This window comes from Procambarus clarkii, chromosome 4 (assembly GCF_040958095.1).
Source record: "Procambarus clarkii isolate CNS0578487 chromosome 4, FALCON_Pclarkii_2.0, whole genome shotgun sequence".
NCBI lineage: Eukaryota > Metazoa > Arthropoda > Malacostraca > Decapoda > Cambaridae > Procambarus > Procambarus clarkii.
In genome coordinates, this window is record NC_091153.1 from 42,423,856 (window position 1) to 42,443,513 (window position 19,658).

Genomic DNA, 19,658 nt, shown 5'->3' on the forward strand with positions numbered 1-19,658 from the left:
CATGCACTCGAGCTATGTCAATAGGCCGTTCTACCTCTTCACCCTTACTTCATTTGAAGTAAGCCCTTACACTTGAAGTAAGGGCGAAGAGGTAGAACAGCCTATTGACATAGCTCGAGTGCATGGGATGTTCTCGGACGTAGGTTCGAATCCTCATCACAGCCCTTGTGGATTTGTTCCTAAACCTCATTATTCATAAAACAATGTAAAGTATCAGTAGCACCAGTATTTTGTATAATATGGAGGAAAAGCTTAGATACTGCATAGCCTGATCATACATAGGCACACCCTGTATGTCATCCACACACCCCACTTGTCATAACCATCCCTAACACCCACTCTCACAATCACTACAACCACCGCCAAACACAACAATCCCACTTCTACAATACTCACCATTATAGCCACTTAAGATTCCAGAGGCACTTAAGTCTGCAAGTTTTAGCCCCCACTCCAGAAGTGAGGTAGAAAATGAACTATAAAACCCAGATCAGCAGGGATTTAGAGCAGGTTTATCCTGCCTTTTGCATTTACTATGAGTACTGTTGTGCCGTCTGTCAACTTCTGCAGTCATCCTGAAATGATCGTAATGTTCTTTATGCCCATGGCTAATGCACTTGGCTACAAACTGTTGCTATTCACCACAAATAATCAGGCCCAGGTCACATTGCTGTGTACATCATTGATAAACAGCATTCTCCAAATTCTTGTACTTGGGTTTCAGTGTGTCTGTCACTTCTTTCTCTTACTTCTCTTCATTGTATTCACATATTATGATTGGTTTCATTTGCTTTTAATACCATATACCAATGACACTTTGGTAAAAGTGTCATTGCCAGCCACATCTATGTTTCCCTAATAACTCTGTCTTCTTATTTGTAGTAAGGAAGTTCCTGTTACCCTTGTCTGATGTACCCATGTTATTCTTACTGTCCATTGAAGAGTCTGGGGATCAGTGTTCTGGCGGCCTGGTCTCTGACCAGATCTGGTTGTTGGTCTGATCAACCAGGATGTTTGATGCTGCTCCTTGCAGACTGACACATGACTGCGAGCAGCATAACAGCCTGGTTGATCAGGTATTCTTTGAAGGTACGTGTCGAGTTCCCTTTTGAACACTGCAAGAGCCCGGCCAGTTATGCCTTGTACGTGTGGGTAAAGGATTGAAAAGTCTTGTGCCCTTGATGTTGATCAACTGCACTCTCAGCGTGCCTATTGCACCTCTGCTCTTCAGTGGAGCTATTTTGCACATTCCTGCCATGCCTTCTGGTCTCATGTGATGTTATTTCTGTGTGCAGATTTCTAATATTTTCCAATTGTAAATTATTATGTATCTCTCTCCTACCTGTGTTCTAGGAAATACATATAAATTTTTTTTAGGGGGGCCCCCAATAATTTAATGTTTTATTGAGTGGATTCTAGTGGTAAAGGATCTTTGCATGCTCTCCAGGTTGGCAATATCTGCACCCTTGAATGGGGCTGCTAGTGTGCAACAGTATTCCACTCTAGAGAGCACTTATGTCATAAAAAGCATCATCATAACTGTAGCACTTACCTAGACCAACATAAGATCTTCACTGCATATATTTACCGGTATTTTGGTATTCTTTTTATTTATAGATACAGATTCCTTACTATGGAAAATATTTCATATAAAAAATAACCAAATATTTTTTTTATTGGTCTTGGCTACAACAGAAGCAGCAGTAAAGGAAGTCAAACACTGCAGCAACTGGGATAAAACAAACATTAGGCTGGAAGTGAGAAAGGAACTGGCATCTAACCTGAAGTTGGTGCAAAACACAGTTGATCAGAGATAACATCTAGGTCAGAAAGAACGGTAGAAGAAGCGATAGTAGTAGATAAAATTGTTGGCCTCGTGGAAGGTCTTACTACCATAGAGAATGTCTGCGACTACAGGAGGATTGGAAAGTACGTAAAAGGAAAAGATGACCTTTGAGGCTCGCCCTAAACAGTGCCAAACAGATGGAAGAAGTATTAAGGAATGCTAGAAAATTACAAAGTGTTGAGGAAGGGAAAATATGGTCGTTAAGACGAGATCTTTCAAAAGACAGAGAAGCTAAAACTGAACTTCTTAGAGGCAAAATGTCTAAATGAGAGCAGGAATGAAGAAGAAATAATTTTTTTTTGTTTTTTCTACAAAGTGATAGGGGTAGGCAGGCCAGTAAAATGGTACAAAAAGGCAAACCAACAAAATCACTAGAGAGAGGGGGAGTGAAGAATAAGAAGGGGAACATGTTCCTGAAAATTGCATACACCAACATGGAGTGATATCAAAGATACTGGAGTTAAGTGATGTGATTCAGCTGCAGACATCAGACATTGTTGCACTCATGGAGACAAAACTTGAAGATATTTTAAATGAGGTCATATTCCCAAGGGACCACACAGTCTGGAGACGGGACAGAAAAATTAGGGAAGGCGGTGGTATTGCTGTGCTGGTGAAAGAACACCTAAAGGTAAATGAATTAATGATTGCCAATCCACAAGAAGTTGACATAATAGCACTAGAGATCTGCAATCAGGATGATAAACTAACGATCATAACTGAATATAGTCCACCGCCATGAAACACATGGTCAGAGGAGGAGCTGGATAATAAACGAGAGGGTTTTATAACAATAATGAGAGAGATTATAGTGAGAGCGGATAACAATAGATCATGACTGTTGATAGTTGGCGACTTCAACTTGAAATACATAGACTGTGAGGCATATGAAGCTAGAACAGAGGATTTTTGGACTTGTAGATTCATGAACCTAATCCTGGAAACATTCATGTTTCAACGTGTTAAACAAGGTACGAGGATGAGGGAAGGGGATGTTCCCTTCATGCTGGATTTGATATTTACCAGGAAAGAGGAAGAGATATTTGACATTTAGTACCTCCCTCTCTTGGGTAAAAGTGACCATGTTTTTTGGGGAATAAAGTATGCAATGCATTATAATCTGGAAGAAAATGAGGTTGAAGCAGTTGAAAAGCCTGATTTCAGGAGAGGTCATTATGGGGAACTCAGACATTTCTTTAAGGAATTTGACTGGAAAGACTTGCTTTAGGACTTGAAGTAAATGAGATGTATGTCAAGTTTTGTGAAATATATGATAAAGGCACAAAAAATTTATACCAAAGCAGAGATGCAGAACTAAGAAACGGGATTGGTTCGACAGAAATTGCGAGAGGGCAAGAGACCAAAAGACACAAAAATGGAATCGGTATAGGAAGAGGCTAAACCCCCAAACATACCAGCGATTCAAAGATGTGAGAAACAACTACACGGCAGTGAGGAGAGAGACGGAAAGAAATTTTGAAAAAGGGATTGCGGGAAAATGTAAAACAGAACCAGGTCTATTCTATAATTTCATAAACAACAAATTGCAGGTAAAAGATAATATTCAGAGGTTGAAAATGGGAAATAGATTCACGGAAAATGAAAAGGAAATGTGTGAAACACTAAACGAAAAGTTCCAAAGTGTGTTTGTACAAAATGAAATCTTCAGGGAACCAGACAATAAGAATTCCAGGAAACAACATAGAGCACATAGAGGTATCTAGAGACGAAGTGGAAAAAATGCTCAAGGAGCTAAGTAAGAACAAAGCAGTTGGTCCAGATGGAATTTCACCATGGGTTCTGAGAGAATGTGCACCTGAGCTCAGGATTCTACTTCAACTGATTTTTCAGGCATTCCTGTATACAGGAGTTATAGCTGATGTGTGGAAAAAGGCTAACATACTGTAGTTCCAATCTACAAAAGTGGCAGCAGGGAAGACCCCCCCCCCCCCCCCCCCCCCGTCAATTATAGACCTGTATCATTGACTAGTGTAATAGTCAAAATATTGGAAAATATAATTAAAAGTAAAATATTGGAAAAAAATAATTAAAAGTAAATGGGTAGAACATCTGGAGAAAAACGATATAATATCAGATAGACAGTATGGTTTTCGATCTGGAAGATCCTGTGTATCGAATTTACTCAGTTTCTATGATCGAGCCACAGAGATTTCACAGGAAAGAGATGGTTGGGTTGACTGCATCTATCTGGACCTAAAAGAGGCTTTTGACAGAGTTCCACATAAGAGGTTGTTCTGGAAACTGGAACATATTGGAGGGGTGACAGGTAAGCTTCTAACATGGCTGAAAAATTTCCTAACCAATAGAAAAATGAGGGCCGTAATCAGAGGCAATGTATCGGATTGGAGGAATGTCACAAGTGGAGTACCACAGAGTTCAGTTCTTGCACCGGTGATGTTCATTGTCTACATAAACGATCTACCAGATGGAATATAGAATTATATGAACATGTTTGCTGATGATGCTAAGATAATAGGGAAGATGAGAAACCTAGATGATTGTCATGTCCTTCAAGAAGACCTGGACAAAATAAGTACAGTATATGGAGCACCACTTGGCAAATGGAATTTAATGTGAATAAATGCCATGTTATAGAATGTGGAATTGGAGAACATAGACCCCCCACAACCTATAAATTATGTAAGAAATCTTTAAAGAATTCTGACAAAGAGAGGGATCTAGGGGTGGTTCTAGATAGAAAACTGTCACCTGAGGATAACATTAAGAACATTGTGCAAAGAGCCTATGCTACACTTTCTAACTTCAGAAATGCTTTTAAATACATGGATGGAGAAATACTAAAGAAATTGTTCATGATTTTTGTTAGACCAAAGCTGGAATATGCAGCGGTTGTATGGTGCCAACAAACTGGAAAAGTTGCAAAGACATGCCACTAAGTGGCTCAAAGAACTGAAGGCCAAGACCTACAAGTAGAGGTTAGAGGCATTAAATATGCAAAAACTAGAAGTTAGAAGAAAAAGAGGCGATATGATCACTACGTACAAAATAGTAACAGGAATCGATAAAATTGATAGGGAGGAATTCCTGAGACTCAAAACTTCAAGGACAAGAGGTTATAGATTTAAACTAACAAAACAAAGCTGCTGGAGAAATATAAGAAAAATCACTTTTGTAAACAGCATTTTTTTTTTTTTCTGTAAACACTGTTTTAGAGTGGTAGACGGTTGGAACAAGTTAGGTGAGAAGGTGGTGGAGGCCAAAACTCTTAGTAATTTCAAAGCGTTATATGACAAAGAGTGCTGGAAAGACGGGACACCACGAGCGTAGCTCTCATCCTGTAACTATACTTAGGTAATTACACTTAATTACAACGTAATACTGACGAATGCCAGAAGGAATGTTAACCATTGCCCAGGTCAAAATACGGGTAGATGGGATTTTTCTGTATTTTTTCCATACAATTGAATATAGATCAACCCTTCATAGGGAAAACGTAATTTTCTTTAATTTTTACTCACTGGCAGGGGTGGCAATTTCTACAAGAGCTGCACTTTAAGGGTTAATCTTTGGTCTGAGGAACACAAGCTAGATGAATTGTTAGATAAAGAGGATCTTGTTGCCGTTTACTAATAGTTTATGCAGCACAGTACACAAAGTTTTGGGTGTTTTGACATGTGGTAATGACATTGTGGAATAGAAAAAATCTCTCATTTTTACCTTCAGTAAATATTAAGCATATACTGTATCTGCAGCGATTACATTGTGGGTTGTGTACACTAGTTGCTGTTTAATTCTGCCGAAGATTTTGTACTATTACCATGCTTCAAGGGTTGTACTGTACTTTATTCTATGAGCCAAGATTGTCATCAATTAAATGAACTCAAAGGTTATGGTAATTTAATTTGATATTGGTTATGCCATTTTAAAGTTAATACTGTACAAATAATTTCACAAGGACAAAGAGATTGTCATTTGGTGTAATTATCAATTTCACCAAGAAAGCCAGGTGGTGTTGTGCTTATGTCTCGAGTTGCATTTCATAGCTAATGTTTTATGAGTTCACAAGTTCGCAGTGTCAGATTCATCCGTTTCCTATTTAAACATATATTAGAACTTGGGACCCCATTGATTGAATATCAACATTGTTCAGATCTTGAATGCATGCTTTGAATGCATCCTCTTTGACCAAATTTCAGTGGTGATTGGTGTTTTTAAATCAGATTTGGCTAGTTCAGTATCCAAGTTCTGTGTTTCTATTACAGCATGTACTGTACGTGGTATTGTGCACCTTACCTTGCATGGTGTGTCATTTGGAACCGTTTTTTAAAGTTATTGCTGTGTTTTTAATTCAGTATTGTTCTCGTTTATTGAGATAGACCAGAAGCTACCCCATGTTGGTGTTCTCTCTCTACGTTTTCTTTGAATGGTCTCTTTTTTTTTTTTATATTTATTCCTGATCTCCTTATATTGTAATAAGATGAACGTATCAAATTGGTAAATTTTCCAAGGGTAGTTAGTTTTGTTTTTTTCTGGTTATTCATGATTGGGAAAATTAACCACATTTGGCTCAATTATGCCCCCCATATTCTTAATGCAGGCTTAGAATTTGCAGAGGAAACTGCTGATTGCATAATATCATAGGTGTTGTCAGAAGTGGTTATACTTTACACAAGTAATAAGAAGTATAAGTTTGCAATCAGCAACACTATTCTTAAAATTCTAAGTTTTTTTTTTTTTTCAAAATAACTGTTAAGAATTACTTGAGCAGAGAGAGATGACTAGAAAATATTTAATTGTTTATTCGACAATTTTATTTCCAAATGTCGCCACTTAATAGCAAGCTTGCGTTTCCCGATTGATGAAGGATAACAATTTTATTGGTGTATATGGTGTCAGGTGGAGAAATTTTAGACATGTTTATTGATAGCCTAAATTTGTTATTCAAGAGTCAAGTCGTTTAGTATGGTGCAGTATTAAAATGAACCTACGAAGGTCAGTAAATATAAATTATTAATTTGAGTATTAAAATTTGCAAATCTTTACCAAAACTGAATTAGCAAAATATTGTTCACTGTATATTAGATATCTTGTGGGGTTTGATTTGTATTCTTGGCTTCATCTCTTGTAAGAATGTTTCAAGATAAAATATTTTTCTTATTTTACGATTCTGTTAAGAAAATACAGTTTGTCATTAAAGATAACTAATTATGAAGAATGATTCGCAATATTGTCTTTTTTAAATCGAGGCTCTTGCAGAAGAGATTACTTAAGCATAGGGTACTGTATACTGAAATGCGAGTCTAATAAATAGTTACTGTACAAGTCTGATAAATATATAATACAGTACGTAGGAGTATTATTTTTAGATTTTCTTGTATATTAATTAAAAACTCCAGTGGCTTTTAAACAAATTACATCTTGTTATAAGGGGTATAAAATGTGATCTTAAGATGAGAAGTATTGATGAACTTCTTAGATGACTACTGATGAGCTTTATGCTGAATCACAAAGTTGAAGTGGCTTCTGATGTCGATGCTTAATGCAAAGCATCTTTGTGAATAGGAACTCTTATATCTGCTATCAGTTTTGGGTTTGGTCAAAATTATAATGAAAGTTATACGGTACTTAAACCTTTTTAATTTATCCGCACATCTTGAGCCAATATATGTTCAGTATCATGTTAAAAGCCAAATTTGTAATTGGTAAGGCCTTAAATTTCTTGTTTTAGGTTTGTGTATGTATAAACTGTAAATAAAATGTTTTGTTAGAAAATGGGTTATAGCCTTTACGGTGTAATGAAAGCTGGTACTGTATAGGCCCATTGTGTGACACTGTAACCCCACCTTTCAAAATAACATGGCATGTTATATCTTAACAGTTTGGCCAATTTTAGTTAAAATTTTGGTGTTCAAGTGGAGGAAAGAATTTTGGGTTTTTAGTACTGGGGTTCAGATGTAAATGTAAATGAAAAGGTATTTCCCCCCTCCTTTTTTTATGGGTATTTGTAAAAAGTCTACACTTACATTCTTCAAGTCATATGGTAGCATTTTGAAAATTTATAGAAATTAAACTTATGCCATGGTTTGCTGTCTTGAGAAAAGTGTAGGACAAAACAATAGGTCAAAATTTGATTTGACTAAAAATAGTGTTATTCACTATCATCACATAGTAGGCAATACAGTATCTCAAATAGTTAGTGATAAGCAACAATAGACTTGCTTAAAATGCATTAACAGTGTAGATTATCCACATTATATTGAATGCAAACACTGTTTTCAGCCACACAGTAAATAGGTCAATATGCCAGATAATTTAAGAAAAGTGGAATGGGCAAACGCACCCTATACTGGTTTTGCGACTAGGATAATTTCATCTTCTTGAAGATAATTGAAATTCTGAAAAATATTCCTGCAAATGATGGTGAAACTCTCCTGTCTACTCGAAAACTTTGAAAGGTTGCAAACACGTGTAGCTGTCTGTCTTGTAAGTCAACACTCTGATAAACAGCAAAGCAAAAATACAACTTGATAAGTTTGTTAGTTGCTATCAAAAGGCGGTATGTGATATTTATTTTTATATTCTGTATATATATATATACACAAGAGTTCTTACATTCTTGTAAATCCACTAGCATGCATAGCATTTCGGACAGGTCCTTGATCTTAATTTTCCCTGGAATACGACCCGCCAAATCGTTTAACAACCAGGTACCCATTCACTGCTGGGGTGAACAGTAGGCGCACAGTTAAGGACTGGCACCTCATCAACCCTCCTCCGGCCAAGATACAAACCCTGGCCAGATAATCTGTATCAAAGAAAATACTTTGGTACAGGATAGAAATAAATAAGATTTGAACACAGATCCAACAAAACTAGCAGCAACAGGCATTCAAAGAGCTTGTACCCATAATTACCAGCCAAGAGCCAATGTAGTAAGTTGCATGTGAAGACAACGAAGAACAAATAGAATGCAAGTTGGAAACCTGGGATATTATACATGTGGTATGTACAAACATGTGCTGGCTTTCATGAAGAACTAATTGAATACTGTATATAAATATAAGTACCAAAATGTGGAAATATTCTCAGTACAGATAAATGTCATGATAAAAGTTGCAATTTATTTCACCCAGATGTGTATAAAAGCTTGCTAAACAAGAAAAAATGCCATGACATACTGCCCAAAATTTCATATCGGAGAAATCAAGTGAATAAAATCAACTGAATACCAGAAACGTCAGTTGCCGTGAATATATAAATGGCCTCTGAAATGAGCTGAATGCAGTGTTTACAGCCTTAACTGAAATTTACACAAAAGAGTACTATGATGAGGAGATATGAATACCAGAACACAATCTTTTTCATGTGTGATTGGAAACACTGGGGACAGCGTGAGGTCAGCCTGTACATCAAAGCACACTTGCCTGTACTGAGCTGCTAAACACCACAAATGTAATGGTAAAAGTGCTGATAATCAAAATAGAAATCCTAGTGGTGATTGTCCTTGTATGAAAAGCATCAAATGCAACCCTTAAATACTGTAGTTTAATTAAAGACCAACTAATGAAAATAGAATACCGCTTGGGAAACCTCACAAATCCAGCTCCAATCGTCATCTTGCTTGGTGACTTCAATTTACGGCACCTAAAATGGAAAATTGTTGCAAATACCGTACCATAATATTGGAGCGAATCCCAGGAAACTGTAAATGTTTCAGTAGTGGTATTACTTACTGTATAACGCACAACTGGAATAGTGCATTTTTGCTTTTCCCGACACACGGTTCCGAGCGTACTTTTTTTTGTGTGAGAACAATATGGATGCACAGTTCTAGGCGTACTAAAATTTTCTATCCATTTCAGCAACGTGCAGCTCTAGTCGTATCAGTACTGTACTTGAATTTTCTATCTACCTCAGTGACACACGGTTCCAGGCATACTTTTTTTTTCTGTGAATAATAATTCTCTGAAGGTGGTGTTTACTACCCTAACTTAAAGCCTACAACTTTGTAGTCCACCAGTGCAGTTTTGCAATAAAACAAAGTGTTTTCTGACATTGTAATGGCTTATGGAGAAATGCAGCATGACCACCTACCTCGTGAGGGTTCTTGGAATAGCCTTTCCCCAACCAGCTGTGACCAGGCCTGATTAGTGGTCTGATCAACCAGGCTATTAGATGCTGCTGCTGCTCAGCCTGACATACAAGCCACGGCCTGGTTAATCAGGTATCCTTTGGCGGTACAGTATTTTAAAAGTTTTCTTTTTGAACACTGTGAGAGATTGGCTTGTGCCCCTTTCAGTTAGGAACAAATTATAAGTCAACATAAATGTGGGAATACTGGATCTTTTCACACATAGGTTAGACATGTGGTATATATGAAGGAGTTGGATATAAATAATATTCACCTTGTATGGGCCAATTGGAAGTTTTTTATTCTTGTACCTACATCGTGAGTGTCACGTTTATCAGCACTTATATCGGCCATTACATAGCCTAAATGTGTAGAAAACATGCTAGACTGAAGTTACTGTTTATTGCAATTCGTGTTAAAATGTATTACTACTCAACATATTTATTTTGCTTGACATTGAAACAACTACATGTATTGGGAAATGTGAATAGGTATAACATATAATATTTTACATTTTTGTATTTGGCCTTTAAATTAATTATGATTATTTAATAAATGATACATCATAATAACTTTAGGTTTGTTGGTGTAAAAAATATTTATTGTATTAATAGGCAGTGTTTATGAATGCATCAAGAAGAATTTGGCAGATTAACGAGTCATATTTCAATAGGCGTTATCTTCATCAATTGGGATTACCAAATTGATACTTACTTTCATCTATTGATTCCTTATCTTAATGAATTTCATATTCTAACATGTTCTCTAATGCTCAGGTAAATATTATTCAACCTGGTTTCTATCCTTGTTCATTTGTGTGTGTTTCTTTTGATGTGTTATCCTATAATGATTGTTGTGGTATTAGAAAAAATATCTTAATGTAGAAGATTCAAATTAACAAGGATTGTCTGATATTCTAGTTTTAGAAGAGTAACATTCACATGAACAATAAACATAACATTGGAAAGCAGTTAGCTGTGGGTTTAAGAAATAATTTGTACAATTGTATATGTGGGACACTTTTTCCCCCTTTCACACAAATTTCTTGTGAGGCTTATGACTTGGGAGTTTCCAGGAGTTCATATGCATCCAGTAGTTGGCCGTTGTATGATGTATCTCTGCGGAATTGTAGCTACGTTCATGACAAATTTTTCTTAGAGAGTTGTACTTGGTATGCCTATTGTCTAGTGAAATGGTTGTACAGTACTGTATCTCCTTGCATCACTAGTCAATAATTTAATGCATGCTTTAATATGTTTTGATTTTCTAGGCAACTTTTATTTCAATTCCATGTTTTCAAAGTTAATATTTGTCTGTTCCATACTTATTTTTATAAATTTGTCTTTTTCTGTGTAGTATGTAAATTTAGGAAGTAGCAGTGAAAGTTCAGGCTTACCTTATTAATTGAGCATAAATATGCATTTTGTTCAAGAATATTTAAAAAATCTGACTGATGGCTCAGTTCACATGAACGTAGGTACTCTTCTGTGCTGCTTAAGGCATAATTAAAGGCTTGAGAAATGCATGCAATTGATTAAGTGCACTAGATGCTGCTTATTGCATGAAATACTTCTCTATTGTAGTCCGCAGTACACGATGAGAGCAGCTTTAGTCAACAATTGATGTGCCTGCTTCAAGACTCAAGTTTTTAAGGGAAATTGAGCATCCTTGCATGCAGGTTCATTTATTGTACACATTTTTGTCCTATGTGAGATTACAAATCTGTTTTCTTTCTTTCTTGTTCTTTTGAAAGAAACTGCTATACAATACTGTACAGTAATTTTAAGATTCATTAAAGGAAAATTCTTGTTAATTGGACATAATCATGATTTACAGTAAAATAAATTCTTATAATAGAGTACTATACTGCATTTGGAGGGTTTTAGTTTAGTTTCACAAGCTGTGTATTTTATTACAGTATTGTACACTAAATAATTTAACTACAGTGCATGGGCTCTAAATTGCTGGTACTGTATTGCTTAATCTAAGCAGTCATCTTAATTCTTATGTGGAATAAATTTACTTGACTGAGCTCTATACAAATTTTGAAGTGTTTGTTCTATGGTGGTGGTATTATTTTCACTCTAATAAATACAACAATAATATACAGTAAGGGTTTCTAATTAAACAGAAGTTTTTTCTGGTTTTGATGTGATTTTTTGTTAATTTGTTAATAGCTACTTGAATCATGAATATGATCAATTGTGGATAATTTCTCTGTACAGTAATGCACACTCGCTACTTTAGCTTCCAGGTCTTTATGGATGACTTGCATCCATATTATGGATTATCCACATTGAGCTGGGAGCTTAACCCACTAACATGCATGCTAGATTACTGCTTTTATTTATTGCAATATTTTGTTTTTCCTAAAATTGATTGTCATGGGTCTCTTTCCTATGTACATGGATCCACACAATTAGCTGTTTACCAGAATGAAGATAGTATGTTGCTTTCACTGAGCATTGGCTTTACATATAATGAACAACAAGCTCATTTCCTACAGAGAGTATTAACTAAAGTTACCATCTTTTATTATTGGCTAATTGATGTAAATATTCTTCTATGTAGGGGGATAGAGACCTTTTTTCAATCCTCTTGTGTAAGCTGAGGAGAACCTGGATTGGTTGTTAATGTTACCTTCTGGCTAGCTAATTTGTATAATTCAATGTTATACCTGTAAATACTTACTGCATTAAGGCAGCCTCAGATTAACAAGCCAGCATCATGGCTGTTACTACTGAAGCAAGTTAATGTGTTTGCAGACAATGAGTCACAATAACGTGGCTGAAGTATGTTGACCAAACCACACACTAGAAAATGAAGGGACGATGACGTTTCGGTCCGTCCTGGACTATTCTCAAGTTGATTGACGATCGACTTGAGAATGGTCCAGGATGGACCGAAATGTCGTCGTCCCTTCTTTTTCTAGTGTGTGGTTTGGTCAACTTAATGTGTTTATGAACACTTTCACTTGCATACTTATGTCAAAGAAATACAGTACCATCTTCATAAAAAAAATTCTTAGTGCTGCTTTTAAAACATTTGATTGCTTCCTTTTTAAATAAGCAAGGTATAAATAATTTTTAAAACAGAAACAATTAATAAATAGCCATTGTCATGATTCAGATTTCTGAAAGTACAGTTACTTGTGTAAATTTGGCATACAGAATGAAGAAGAATCTTAGTGAATGTGTTAAATGTAGCTACTTTCCGGTAATCACTAGCCTGAAGGGTTTTACTGATATCTTTTGTAACTTGTATTTCCAAACTAAGAATGATTTAATTCAGGTTTTCCTCTTTTTACTGGTTACTGAATTCAGTTGCCAGTAAAAACAACATTTTTATTAACTTTTTGATTATGGTATTAGTAAGTTTCCTGTCGAGTTTACCAACTCTTTCTTAATTGTGTTGCATAGTGTAAATAAGAATTTTGATGTATATTTTATCCTTGATAGTAATTTACTACTTTAATACTGTACCTTGCTTTTATAAATTAAATAATTCATAAATATTTAGGTATCTTATTTACGTATCCAACACAAGCAGTTCTCAATTTTATTATAAAAAAAAAATTTGCATTATGTAAATATATTTCTCTAGTACAGTTTGAAGTTTGTTGCATTTTATTTTGATTCATACTTTCTTGAGAAGCATTCCGTTGAGCCCTAGATGACACGGCAATAAGTCTCCAGTTATCTTCTCTATTACTACTACTTACTCGTCCAATTGATTTTCAAGTACAGTACTGTAATGTTTAAGATTGTTCATTCCATATATTGTTTTCTTTGCAGTTGTTCCTTATTTCAGCAGAAGTATGTAATGGTATAGCTTGTATGGTATTGGAGCACTGTATGGGAGAAATGAGGATACAGGAATCATTTGTATATGATGGGCTTACTGGATATACCGCGTATGTAGGTCGAGTTAAACATTTTCTTAGTGCTGAACCTCTTAAAAGTGCTGAATACTTTAGTTCTTTGTTTAAAATTAAAGTATCAATTTAATCTTGATAGAGTGCTTGTTTAAAAAAGTCATTTAGTATTCTACAAGAAAATAAAGGAAATAATCTAAACATATTTTATATTAATAGTGTTATGAGTAAATCATATGCCATTCATTGAATGGTAATGTATGATTTAATAGAAACCCAGTAAAAGGTATTCCTTACAGAAGGCTTCTTTATAAGTGTTGTGGTGTAGCTGTACCATGATCTTACGTAAGTGCCTCCGAGGTGCAAGTGGTCAGCACGTGAAACTACTCGTAAGCTCTTTTAAAAGTGTATGCAATATTCCGAGTCTTCTTTTTTATTAACTGTAATTAATTAAAAATCGTGTAAATTACAAAATCCATTTATAATGGATGTTAATTTAGTGGGCATCTGTAATCTAGCAAATAATTATTAATAATCTGCCTTGCTTTTACTTTTTGTGATAGAACATTTATCAGAAAGGAAAGCATTTTAGCATTTTGTAAGATAATAAGTGTGTTAATAAGTTCTCCTTGTGCACTCAAAACCATGTACCATTAAGAAACACTTTTGCAACCTCATTACTATTATAAATTGGACGAGTATTATAAAATGGATGAGTTTGTAGTAGTAATATGAATTGAGTAAGAAAGTTGGTTTATTGAGCTCCCCTTAAAATATCCCTAAATAATATTTTAAAGGGCCAGTTCATTTATGCCTCATCTTTCATTATTCAGTTGGAGTTTGAGACTTATTGATCCTACATCTACGGCTCTTACTCACTAATCTTGGCACAAAAATTCCCCTGCAGTTGATGCCGATGAAATCCGCCGACTTGGTAAGAGGTTCCGGAAATTGGATCTGGACAACTCTGGTTCTCTTTCTGTGGAAGAGTTCATGTCTCTTCCCGAACTTCAGCAGAACCCACTAGTTCAGCGTGTCATAGATATATTCGATGCAGATGGCAATGGGGAGGTGGATTTCAAAGGTAAGGCAGCATCGGCAGGCTTAAGGAATATATATATATCATATTTCTTTTTTTAGTTTAGTAACGTCTTTATTGTGTTCAGATTTTTCTGAAAACACGATAAACTGCTGGAAAAGTCATACCAGGAGGGTGATAGATGAACAACAGTGCAAAGAAACTTGTGACATACATATTATTAATCTCTCATTTATTCCGAGTTATTGGAACCAAACTGTCCATTATATCTGAAGATCAAAATGATTTTGAGTTATTAGTTTTTGTAGTTTATAGGCTAAACTGTTTTTATTTTTAGTGCAAAGGATAGAACACACATTTGTAACAAACTTGTAATAAAAATGGTGTTGAATATATAACTAAAGCTATTGAATTGATTACAATGAATCTGACTGCAGATTCGATAATTTATAGGAACACACAATCTATATACTGTAACCCTTGTAGTTTCATTATGATAGAAATCTAAATCAAAGCCTGTTTTCCTAAAGATTCAGTAGTATAATGTGGGGATGCATTTCTTTGCTGTATTTAGTTTTCATGAAATTATTGTACAGTAATTGTCAAAAGTATGTGGTGCCCTTACTTAAAAGGTAAGTATTCTTACCTTTTAATATTTGGTTGGGTGGCCTTTTCTCTTCGTGGTTTGGAGATGTCGGGGTAAGTTTCCAGCGAGATGTTTTCCCAGGACTGATGGACAGCTCCCTCGAGCTTGGGTATGGAGGTGACATCCATGTCCTACAGATCCCTCTTAACCATATGCCAGAGGTTCTTGGTTGGTTTGAGATGTGGGCTGATACCCAGCCAATCCTTTATGAAAGGTACCATGCAGTCATCAAGCCACTTGGTGACAGATTTGGTGGTGTGAGCAGATGCAGTCATGCTGGAAGACACTGGCATATTTCTAGAATAACCCAACTTGTGAATGCGACGAGATACAGTATGCGCAGACTGCATCAAACACTTTAAAGATGTTTTCTTTCATTACCCTTGCTGTCACACGAGGTGTACTCTCCAATGAATATGTTAGAATGTCCAAGGACCTTTAAAAGGTCTTCCTGGGATGCCCAGCCCAAAAATCTTGTGATGGGTGTTACACCACTGTTTTTCCTCCCCCTGAACCACGCACAATGTGTTCTCACCATTGACTTAGCCACACAGACCAACAGACTTATTTCCTTAGTTTGGTGGCCTGCGTCCTTTAACCCTCAAACCGCTAGGGGCCCAAATGGAATTCACACCTACAGGCGCAACAAAAAAAAAAATCCAAAAAATTCTTTCGTCTTATAGGTGTTCATTTTTGTTCCCTGATCACGGAAAAAATAACAAAAAAATCGTAGGTGGCATATTTTAGCCGCAATAGGGTAGGGAAGTGTGGCAAAAAAGGGGCGTTGGCAGAGCCTTCGCCAGACGAGGTCTACTCCGCCCGAGCTGTCAGACGGCAGTTGCCACAAATATATTATTACCTAATTATTTCAATGTCTCTGATTGATTTTTTCTTAGTTTTTTTGCAGTAATATTATTCCATACAGTGAATTGTGGTATATTTATATTATAAAATGTGTGAACCATCGCTGTACTCAAAATTATGGTGTGCATATTAGTGATTCAATTATTATGTTCATAAAACAATAAACAAATAGTTTTGCTGTTGTTACACTATATACACAGGTTATATATAAGTATCTGCATGTTTTGTACACCATAACGAACTACTAAGTTGGTCTTGTGAGTCAAAAAGCAACGAGGAGTGACCACCAAACACCAGCGAGCCACTCACTGCCACTCCCTCCCTCAACACCACCTCACTCACCCTCATTTACCTCCCATAATACTCTTTCTGTATTTATTCACTATAGACAGACGTTATATATACGTATTTACATGTTTTGTTCACCATAACTGTACATCTAAGCTTGTATGGTGAGTAAAGGCAGAAAGGCGTAGCTACTCACACAGTCAGCTGATCGGCGGCCGCCCTCAAGGCCAGACGCACTAATATTTGTCCTCCAACAATATTGTTTGTGGTGTTATTACGCTATATACACACATTATATATAAGTATCTACCTGTTTTATTCACCATACCTGAACAAATAAGCTGGTATGGTGCCCAAAGACCATAGTGGCCATCAGTAAACAACATGCCAAGTCGTGCAGACGACGCTCCTCCCTCACCAAAATGGCGGCTCCCAACCTCCTACTCTCGCTGTTATCTCACACTATACACACGTTATATATAAGTATCTACACTTGTGTTCACCATAGCGAACCACTAAGCTAGTATGGCGAGTGCAGTCAACAAATGGTGGCCACACACAGTCAGAAGATGACGCAACAACCCTCCCTCCACAGCCTTACTCCTCCCTCCATGGAGCACAGCACTAAATATCACCACAATCCTGCTATTATCAGAATCCTGGTCAGTTTTATCACAGTCAGGGGGCTTCAGTAATACTATCACTGCTAAATAATAGCAGTATCATTTATATTATGGTATTTGTAGGCGATGCTGTGGTCACAAGCTGAACAGCGGTGCTGTGAGCTCGTGCTGCGTGCACCAGCCTTGGTGGCTTGCTCAATACTGACGCTCTAACACCCAAGAATGTTGGCCTGGATTTTTTTTCTAGGTGGCATCTGGCAACTATCAGTCGTGGCTGTACTATAGCTGCCCCTATCCCAGGCGGGGCGTTTAAATTATAGCGCTAGACACGAAATCATATATAAATGATGAGCGCGGTTTCGGTTTTGTCACTGATATCATTTATATATGATATGCGCGGTTTGAGGGTTAAAGCAGTGATCTGACCAATGGTTTTGTTGCCTAGTTCCTTCATGGGTGCCATAACAACACTGTAAAACCACAAGCACCACAAAAATGTGAGTAAAATAAGGTGGGGTGGCAGAGCAAGATGCAGCATACAACTACTCATTATGACAGCCTGGAGGTAACTGGCACCTGGCCTGGAGTACCTGCCAGTATCTAACAGATGCTGACACATGTAGCTGTCGCATATAGATACTGCTGTCCAAAATCTTTCACCCACAACACCCCACCATTCTATTTTTTTCCCACCTTAAGTATGTGGTGCTTCATGCAGTGTGCCACATTCTTTTACAAGTACTGTAATGTCCAAAATCTATGAAATAAATATGATGGCATACAGTACTTGACCAATACACTCAAAATTATCAGAGATAGCACTGGCATGTGTGTTGAGGCTTGGTGTCCAATGTTGTCATCTAACATTTTCTTAGGTAGTGCCCCTGAGCTAGACAGTCTGTCATTCTTCCTGCTGCAATGCAATAAAATGTTGCTGTTATGCACCTCATTCTTACCACATTATTCTTAGTTCCGTTTTTTAGACAAGTGTTAGCCATCCTCGGCACTGCTCTCTGGCAGGGCCCATTTTGCATATATATTTGTTCTATATTTGCTTCATATGAGTGTTTTATGTCTCGCTTCCTTTGAACTCTGATTAACTGTTCATGTCAAACTCCTTGTGCCTAGAGTGACCATTTCTAGGTGTCCAATGGTGTTCCCCCCCCCCCTCCCCCTGTCTAGCCAGGGTTATCAACGTAGGTGGGTTTGGGTGATTGTCCTCGGTGAATCTCTGATCCCCCCCCCCCATGCTCTATCACCTCGGCCAACCTGTCCCCATAAACAAACGCCAAAGTCCATTCCATGCACCCGCCAAACCCCCTGTTTATGAATGAAAAATGGTTTACATACTACTCACAACTGATGACGTCCAAACACTTCTGGAACTAGTGCTTCGCTGACGACTTTGGTTCAAACCACAACGCTGTAAATACTTCACCCACATTCTGCAAATACAAATAATTGCCAACAGAACCTAAACACCTAATCTAACTTAACCAATGCCTAAATATGCACAGTACAGTAATTATATTAATGATTATTATATTATAATATTTACATTTGAGAAAATTCCTAATTTGAATAAACAGCATGTTAAAATGTATGAATGCGTCTTTGGTGTCAACTGCTGGATGGAACGAACTTGGTCTGAACACGGGTTGCCTCGGCAAACCACATTCTAATCCTGGTTCTTGGTAAAGCTTGCATGTGCAGGGACCTGGAAACATGTGGGAAATTTCTGCAACACTAAATCACCAGAGCCTTAAGTACTTTGAAACTTGTGACTTCCCACAGAAGGGCATTAGTTTAGATTTAATGATTTTTATCATCTTATTTTTTTTTATTTGATTAGTACCTGTATTCATTTTTGAAGTTGAAACATTTTGCTTCAGTGGAGGACAGAGTTTGGCTTATCAAAATATGCACAAAAGTGTTCCATTAATTGTACTGATACTGTATAAACAAAAGGCTTTGTGCAAGTTAAAATGCTCCTTTCTGAACAAAATACTCTGTTGCCTTGTTACTATAAACATGGCACTCAGACAATACATTATGAGACCAGGAGGCATGGGAGCTTGTGCAAAATGACCCCATTGAAAAATGGGGAAGGAATCTTCTATGTACAGAAGAGACGGTTCTGTAAATATTAAGGACCCAAAGAGTTTCGATAACCTCACTCTAAATATCAGGTGCATAATTAGCTGACCTTTCTGCATTCAAGAGGGAACTTGATAAACCTCTCTGAAGGGTACCTGATAAACCAGACCATAATTCCTACATTAGACTGTGTACAGTGTCATCCAGCAGCCTGGTTCACCAGTAAGTCAACCTGGAGTCCTGGTCAGAGATGGGGTTGCTGGGGCAT

At 36.8% G+C, this 19,658-nt stretch overlaps 1 protein-coding gene across 5 annotated transcripts in view; it reads left to right on the forward strand.

Annotated features, from left to right (window-relative positions):
• Positions 1-19,658, forward strand: part of LOC123750413 (calcineurin subunit B type 2) — a 96,822-nt gene that overhangs the window by 59,170 nt on the left and 17,994 nt on the right. For all 5 annotated transcript variants that reach the window (XM_045732553.2, XM_069333912.1, XM_045732531.2 and 2 more), the window contains one exon: positions 14,741-14,917. In XM_045732553.2, coding sequence (XP_045588509.1) covers positions 14,741-14,917 — 177 coding nt within the window. The remainder of the gene's footprint in view (positions 1-14,740; positions 14,918-19,658) is intronic.